Source organism: Micromys minutus (genome assembly GCF_963924665.1).
Source record: "Micromys minutus genome assembly, chromosome: 8".
Lineage (NCBI taxonomy): Eukaryota > Metazoa > Chordata > Mammalia > Rodentia > Muridae > Micromys > Micromys minutus.
In genome coordinates, this window is record NC_137977.1 from 73,384,913 (window position 1) to 73,393,728 (window position 8,816).

General features: G+C 35.8%; 1 protein-coding gene across 1 annotated transcript; it reads left to right on the forward strand.

The window, feature by feature from the left end:
• Positions 1 to 2,373: 2,373 nt before the first annotated feature.
• Positions 2,374 to 2,613, forward strand: LOC308423342 (COX assembly mitochondrial protein 2 homolog; the record flags this gene model as incomplete). The annotated part of the gene is made up of 1 exon (XM_080920063.1): positions 2,374 to 2,613. One exon carries the CDS (start codon positions 2,374 to 2,376, stop codon positions 2,611 to 2,613), a length of 240 nt encoding a protein of 79 aa, XP_080776189.1.
• Positions 2,614 to 8,816: the final 6,203 nt, after the last annotated feature.

Genomic DNA, 8,816 nt, shown 5'->3' on the forward strand with positions numbered 1-8,816 from the left:
CTATAAAACAGTCTTAGTGCAACATGCCTAAAATTGTTACGTATGACCATAGCTTATTTAGATCCAGACAAGTTTTACTTGAAAAAATGAAAAACTATTAAAACAACCAATCATATCAATAAAAGTACAAATTTTAAGCATTTTGGCATAAAAGTATAAGAATGCATTTTTGTCATTGCTTGGCTTTTTTTTAAGGATTGATAGTGTGCATTAAGATCTTACTAGCTAAAATGAGCATACATTACATGTAAAACAGGATGTAACCTGGAATTAGTCAAAGTATTCTTTGTGTGTCGGGAGTAAACAAAGATTTTTTCCTTTATTTTTTTTCTTAAACTTCATACAGTCTGTGAGTTGTTTCTGGGGTGTTAAGAGCTTTCTGGGGATAGTATCCAATTATCAGTGATTCCATATTATGTCTGTTCTTTTGTAACTGGGTCATTTCACTCAGGATGATATTGTCTAGATGATTCCATTTTCTCAAGAATTTCATAAAGTCATAGTTTCTGATAGCTGAGTAGTATTCCACTGTGTAAATGTACCACAATTTTTGTATCCATTCATCTACTGAAAGACATCTGAGTTCTTTCTATCTTTTTGCTATTATAAATAGAGCTGCTATGACATTGTGGTACATGTGTCTTTGTTGTATGTTGGAGCATCACTGGGGTAAAGCCCAGAAGTGGAATAACTGGGTCTTCAGGTAGTACTATGTCAAATTTTCTGAGGAATCGCCAGACTGATTTCCAGAGTGGTTGTATCAGTTTACAACCCCACCAACAGTGGATAAGTGTTCCTCTTTCTGCTGTTTCCATTATCTGCTGTTATCTGAGTTTTGGATCTTGGCCAATCTGACTGGTGTGAGGTGGAATCTCAGGGTTGTTTTGATTTGAATTTTTCTGATGGCTAATGATTTTGAGCAATTCATTAGATGCTTCTCGGCCATTAAATATTCCTAAATTGAGAACTTTTTCTTTAGCTCTGTAACCCATTTTCTAATAGGTTTGTTTGATTCTTTGGTGTCTAGCTTCTTAAGTTCTTTGTATACCTTGGATATTAGTATTTCTATCAGATGTGGGGCTGGTAAAGATCTTCTCCCACTCTGTTGGCTGTCGTTTTGTTTTCTTGCCAGTGTCCTTACCCTTACAGAAACTTTGCAATCTCATTAAGTCCCATTTGTCAATCTTTAACCTTAGAGCACAAGTCATTGGTGTTCTGTTCAGGAAATTTTCTCCTGTGCCTATGTGTTCTAAGGATTTCCCTACTTTCTCATTTAATAGTTTCAGTGTACCTGGATTAATGTGGAGATCTTTTATTCACTTACACTTGAGCTCTTTACAAGGAGAAAAGAAAGGGTCTACTTTCATTCTTCTACATGCTGAGTGCCAGTTGGACCAACACCATTGGATGAATAGGTTCTTCTTTTTTCATTGAATGTTTACAGCTCCTTTGTCAAAAAACAGGTGACTATATATGTGAGGGCTCATTTCTGGATCTTCTATTCCATTGATCCACATGTCTATATCTGTACCAGTACCATGCAGTTCTGATTACAATTGCCTTGTAATATAGCTTAAGGTCAGGGATAGTGATTCCCGCAGATGTTTCCTTGTTATTGAGGATGGATTTCGCTATTCTAGGTCTTTTGTTATTCCAGATGAAATTGCACATTGATCTTTCCAACTCAATGAAGAATTGGGTTGGAATTTTGATTTGAATTGCATTGAATCTGTAGATTCCTTTTGGTAAGATGGCCATTTTTACAATATTGTTCCTTCCAATCCATGAGCATGGGAGATCTTTTCAATTTCTGAGATCTTCCTTGATTTCCTTCTTTAGAGGTTTGAAGTTCTTGTCATACAGGTACTTCATTTGCTTAGTTAGAGTCACACCAAGGTATTTCATAGTTTTTGTGACTATTGTGAAGGGTATCTTTTCCCTAATTTCTTTCTCCACATGTTTGTCCTTTTAGTAGAGGAAGACTACTGATTTGTTTTAGTTAATTTTATATCCAGACATTTTGCTGAACTTGTTTATCAACTGTAGGACTTCTCTGGTGGAATTTGTGGGGTTGCTTAAGTACAATATCATGTCATCTGCAAATAGTGATGTTTTTACTTCTTCCTTTGCTATTTGTATCCCTTTGATTTCCTTTTGCTGGGTAATTGCTCTGGCCAGGACTTCCAGTACTATGTTGAATAGGTACCTGGAGAGTGGGTGGCCTTGTCAAGTCCCTGATTCAATTTCCCACCATTAAGTTTAATGTTGGCAAGGGACACACTCCTGAGGGAGTTGTGGGTTCGGTGTCTGTGACTTCTCTTTCAGTCCTTCCCGTGGGGGCTGAGTGGAGGTCTGCACTGACTCATTTTCACGATGCATCGGGACATGTCTCCACACTTGCACACCGAAGAATGCAACGTCTTGATTAACTTGCTCAAAGAATGTCACAAAAATCACAACATTCTGAAATTTTTTGGTCACTGCAACGATCTTGATCGGGAAATGAGGAAGTACCTGAAGAATGAGTACACACTGAAGAGGACCAGGAGCAGGGAGCATGGTGCTGCCATGAGAAGGAGGCTTTCTGATCCTCCCGAGGAAGCTGGAAGATAGGCTCACTGGATGCCTCAGCTGGGAGACCTGAAATCCCTTCTTTGGCCTCTAGGATTCTGAATGAAAAGTACTCTATGAAGAACTGAACATGGAGAATCAGGAGACTGGATTCTTAGTACTTGCTGACGTTTAGTCCCATGGAAGTTTCCTCTGCTGCTGCCCTGAATCTGCATTCACATAGTCCTGACTCGCCTCCTGCAATAAAGTCATTGGACAGAGTGGTCCTTCCTGTCTTTTACCCTCTTGGGGATGGAGAGAAAGTGCTACCTGTAGGTCCCTCTGTTTGAGAACATGGTGTTTGAAGATTACAAAGTGAAGACACAGACTAACATGGGAATTCCAGGAACTATACTGAAGTTCCCAGTTTTATTGTTTTAAAGAGCCATTTTCTGAAGGGTCAGATATTGCTAGCTCGATTTCAAATTATGGATGGAAAATATTTGAAAAAAAAATCAGACCTGTAGTGAACATGCACATGTTCCTTGTCATTCTTTAAATAGTACAGTTCAGCTTACAGGTCTGTCTATCAAGCATTAAGTAAGCAGAGCTAGTATGGCCACAGGTGGAAGTTGGTAAGTTTTATACGAAAACTTTGCTATTAAGGAACTTGAGCCTTTGCAGGTTTGAGGATAGAGGGTTCTGGAAACAGCACTGCCTGGACCTCTGGAGTGATGCTTAATGTGGATAAGATTGCATCCAGCTAAGACCCCATCTTTTGGTTAAGTGTGCTCACCACAGGTACCAATTAACTCCTGGGCTCTAGTCTAGAACCCCAGTGCTCTTCTTGTGTTCAACCCCCTATTCCTACCTCACAAATACTATTTCCAGTGGTTTCTAAGACCTGTGAAAGTTTGTAACCCAGAAACTTTAGCCACAGCCGCAGCAGGGTGTCTTGGGCCTTCTAGGAGCCACAAGACAAACCAAGCTATAAACTTCTCAGAGTGTTAGGTGTAAATAATGTTTGTATATGACCCTTTTGGTGTTTAATAAATGGTTTTGCTATTGCAATAAAAAGTTTGATGTTGGCTGTTGGTTTGCTGCATATTGCTTTTATTATGTTTAGGTATGGGCCATGGATTCCTGTTCTTTCGAAAAAATTTAACATGAAGGGGTATTAAATTTTGTCAAATGCTTTCTCAGCATCTACTGAGATGACCATGTGGTTTTTTTCTTTGAGTTTGTTTATAAGGTTGATTACATCTTTTAAAATATCATCGTTGCATTCATATTAAGAAAACTAAATCTTGGAGATGTGTTATATCTCCATAATTGTCATTCCAGTTGCATTAATAGAGAAAATAAATTTTGAAAAGAAAAAGTAACATTTTTAGCGTTGTGATCAGATGGCTGCCACTGAATTGCAGACAAATCCTTAAACAATCCAAGAATATAATCATATTTAAATACAACTTTATTTATGAGTCAAAGCTATCATTTGCTAAGCTTTATTCTATGCACACATAAAGCACCATAATTGCCATGTGTTTTTGTTTCCATTTATTTGCATCTAGCTTTTCATCCAGATGATATGAATCAGCTACACCATGAATCATAAGTGAAGCAAATATTTGACTGTTTCAGTTCTAATAAATCTTAATTTGAAGAACAGAGAAAACTTGTTTTCAGAGCCACTGAATTCTTGAAACTTTCAATGTCAGCCCAGAAGAATAGAAAGATACAGTGACAACCAAAACACTGTGTAGCATATCCTGAAACCTTCTCTTTGGTATTTAATTGCTTGGTATCTTGAAGGCTTTCCCATTTTCAGACTATTCTTACAGATGTTCAGCTCTGAAGGACAGCAGTTACAAAAATATCAACACCTCTGTGAGTCAAAGATAAGGTTCATGAAATTAGAAGAAAAAATTGATTCATAACTGATAAAAAAAAGTTATATTTCCAACCAACTTAAAATTGTGGTAGTTTTATTCTCTCTTTTAAAGAAAGTATGTGTATTTAATAGCATCACAGATTTGTATGATCATAGAATTTTAATTTTGGAAACAAACATTAAAATGATTTTGTCTAACTCTTGTATTTTGAATGTGAGAAAGCATGCATTGTGGTCCAACATATAGGGAAGCAACTTTTTGGTTTAATTATAAGGTAGTAGACAAAACTAATCTTTAGGAAAGGAAATGGTAATTTAAGTAGGGAACCAAATACTTTTTAAAAGATTTTACTGGAGATGAAGGCATTATTTAAAATCACTCTTAATGGTAACAAGTATTTAACTTACTAAGAGGATTTTTACTGTAGGGAAAGATTATAAAATTCTATAATTACAGCTAGGTATGTATATGTGCACAATTAAAGTAAAATATACCAGGTTTAATTTATGGTACAGGCCCTTCTTCTACAGCTTGCATTCACTAACACTCATTTCCAGCTCTGATACCTACCATAATATATTCAATGTTGTTTCTTCTGAATTTGCCAAGGGGATTGCGTCCTAATTCACTGATATATGCCAAATCTTCTGGCTTCAATAGAAGTGACAACTTAGAATGATTAAATCATTATTGAGGAAATTAAAATTTAGAAAATGTAAAAGCAGACTGCTAATTGTTGGCTTATTTGTGAATAATTAAATGTGTGTAGGGAATATGCAGACACAGTTGGTATAGAAAAGTAAGGCCAGAGATATACACTGAAGTAAGCCTATCAAGGAGGCAAGAGGATTTCCATGGTCTAAGGCTGGTCTTTAATAACAACAAAAACAACAAAAATCCCATATACACATGGAACTACACAATGCTCTATTAAACGATAGCAGGGTCAAAGAAGAAATAAAGAAACAAATTAAGGATTTTCTAGAATTCAATGAAAATGAAAACACGGCATACCCAAATCTGTGGGATGCAATGAAAGCACTACTGAGAGGAAAACTCATAGCTCTGAGTGCTTCCAAAAAGAAACTAGAGAGAGCATACACTAGCACCCTGACAGCACAGTTGAAAGCTCAAGAACAAAAGGAAGTAGATACATCCAAGAGGAGTAGATAGCAAGAAATAATCAAACTTAGGGCAGAAATATACCAAAAGAAACAAAAACAAACAAAAAAAAAAAAACAATTCAAAAATCAACAAAACCAAGAGCTGGCTGTTTGTGAAAATTGACAAGATTGATAAATGCTTAGCCAGAATAACTAGAGGGCAAATAGAGAGTATCCAAATTAACAAAATCAGAAAGGAAAGTGGAAACATAACAACTGAAACTGAGGAAATTCAAGAAATCATCAGATCCTATTACAAAAGACTATATTCAACAAAGCTGGAAAATCTGGAGGAAATGGAGGACTTCCTAGAGAGATACAAGACAACAAAGTTAAACTAGGACCAGGTAAACCATCTGAATAATCCCAAAACACCTAAAAAAATAAAAACAGTCATCAAAAGCCTCCCAGCCAAAAAAAGCCCAGGTCCAGATGGGTTCAGTGCAGAGTTTTATCAGACATTTATTGATAACATAATAACAATACTCTCCATACTATTCCACAAAATAGAATCAGATGGAACAATACCTAACTCATTTTTTGAGGCTAAAATAACTCTCATACCTAAACCACATTAAGACCCTACAAGGAAAGAGAACTTCAGACCAATCGCACTTATGAACATTGATGCAAGAATACTCAACAAAATACTTGCAAACCGAATTCAAGAACACATCAAAAAGATCAATTACATGATCAAGTAGGCTTGATCAGAGATGGTTTAATATAAGGAATTCAATAAAATAATCTACTATATGAACAAACTCAAAGAAAAAAAACAACATGGTCATCTCACTAGATGCTGAGAAAGCATTTGACAAAATCCAACACCCTTACATGTTAAAAGTCTTGGAAAGAACAAAATCCAAGGTCCATACCTAAACATAATAAAAGCAGTATACAGCAAACCAACAGTCAACATCAAACTTAATGGTGGGAAACTTGAAGCAATCCCACTAAAATCAGGGACTCTACAAGTCTGCCCACTCACTCCCTACCTATTCAACATAGTACTGGTAGTCCTGGCCAGAGGAATTAGACAGAAAAAAAAATCAAAGGAATACAAACAGCAAAGGAAGAAGTAAAAACATCACTATTTGCAGATCACATGATAGTGTACATAAGAAATCCCACAAATTCCACCAGATAACTCGTACAGTTAATAAACAAGTTCAGCAAAGTGTCTGGATATAAAATTAACTCAAACAAATCAGTAGCTTTCCTATATTCAAAAGACAAACATGTGGAGAAAGAAATAAGGGAAAAGATACCCTTCACAATAGTCACAAAAATTATGAAATACTTTGGTGTGACTCTATCTAAACAAGTGAAGGACCTGTATGACAAAATTTCAAACCTCTAAAGAAGGAAATTTTGGAAGATCTCAGAAAATGGAAAAATCTCCATGTTCATGGATTGGAAGAATAAACATTTTAAAAATTGCCATCTTATCAAAAGCAATCTACAGATTCAATGCAATCCCCATTAAAACTCCAATCCAGTTCTTCATTGAGTTGGAAAGAGCAATGTGCAATTTCATCTGAAATAACAAAAGATATCGAATAGCGAAATCCATCCTCAACAATAAGAAAACAGCTACAGGAATCACTTTCCCTGACCTCAAGCTATGTTACAAGGCAAGTGTGCTGAAAACTTAATGGTGCTGGTACAGAAATAAGCATGTGGATGAATGGAATAGAATAGAAGATCCAGAAATGAGCCCTCACATGTATGGTCTCCTGATTTTGACAAAAGACCTGTAAATGTTCAATGGAAAAAGGAGAACCTATTTATTCAACAAATGTTTTTGGTTCAACTGGCACTCAGCATGCAAAAGAATGAAAATAGACCCTTTCTTATCTCCTTGTACAAAGCTCATTTGTAAGTGGATCAAAGATCTCCAAATTAAAACAGATACACTGAGACTATTAGATAAGAAAGTAGGGATAACCTTAGAACTCATAGGCACAGGAGAAACTTCTTGAACAGAACACCAATGGTGTGAGATCTAAGGTCAAAGTTTGACAAATGGGACTTAATGAGATTGCAAAGTTTCTGTAAGGCTAAAGACACTGTCATGGAAACAAAATGGCAGCCAACAGAGTGGAAAAAGGTCTTTACCAAGGTATACAAAGAACAGAAAAAGCTAGACATCAGAGAATCAAACAACCCTATTAAAAATACGGTACAGATTGAAACAAAACGTTCTCAATTGAGGAATATCGAATGGCTAAGAAACACCTAAGAAAGCGCTCAAAATTTTTAGCCATCAGGGAAATGCAAATCAAGACAACCCTGAGATTCCACCTCACACCAGTCAGATTGGCCAAGATCCAAAACTCTAATGACAACAGATGCTGGCAAGGATGTGGAGAAAGTTGGTGGAGTTGTAAACTGATACAACCACTCTGGAAATCAGTCTGGCAGTTTCTCAGAAAAATGTCCATATACTACCTGAACAGCCAGTTATTCCACATTTAGGCTTTACCCCAGAGACGCTCCAACATACAACAGAGACACATGCACCACAATGTTCATAGCAGCTCTATTTATAATAGCCAAAAGCTGGAAAGAATCCAGATGTCCTTCAGTAGATGAATGGATACAAAAACTGTGGAACATTTACACAATGGAGTACTACTTACCTATCAGAAAAAATGGCTTAACAAAATTCTTAAGAAAATAGATGCATCTAGAGAATATCATCCTGAGTGTGATAACCTAGTCACAAAAGAACAGACATAATATGCAGTCACTGATAATGGGATACTAACCCCAGAAAGCTCTGAAGACCATAGAAACAAGTCACAGACTGTGTGAAATTCAAGAAAAAAAAGAATATATTTTAATTAAAATATAACTGTATCACTACCCCCCTTCCTCCCTACAGCCCCTTCCAGTTTCTCTCCTATTCCCTCAAATTAATAGCCTCTTTTCCTATATTATTGTTACATATATACTTGCGTGTATGTATATGTACCCACAAACTCTTAATTGCAAGCTTTAAAAATGTATTCATATACTTTTATGCAAAAATGCTTAAAATTTGTACATTTATCTTTGTTTTTTAAAATATGGTTTTTCAATAAAAAATAGTTTTACCATATTTTGAGAATTATATTTAAATAGATAAAATTAAAAATATATTCTTAAAATATATTTTATGAATTTCAATTTTACTTAAATCCTTACCAACATTGCTTTATTT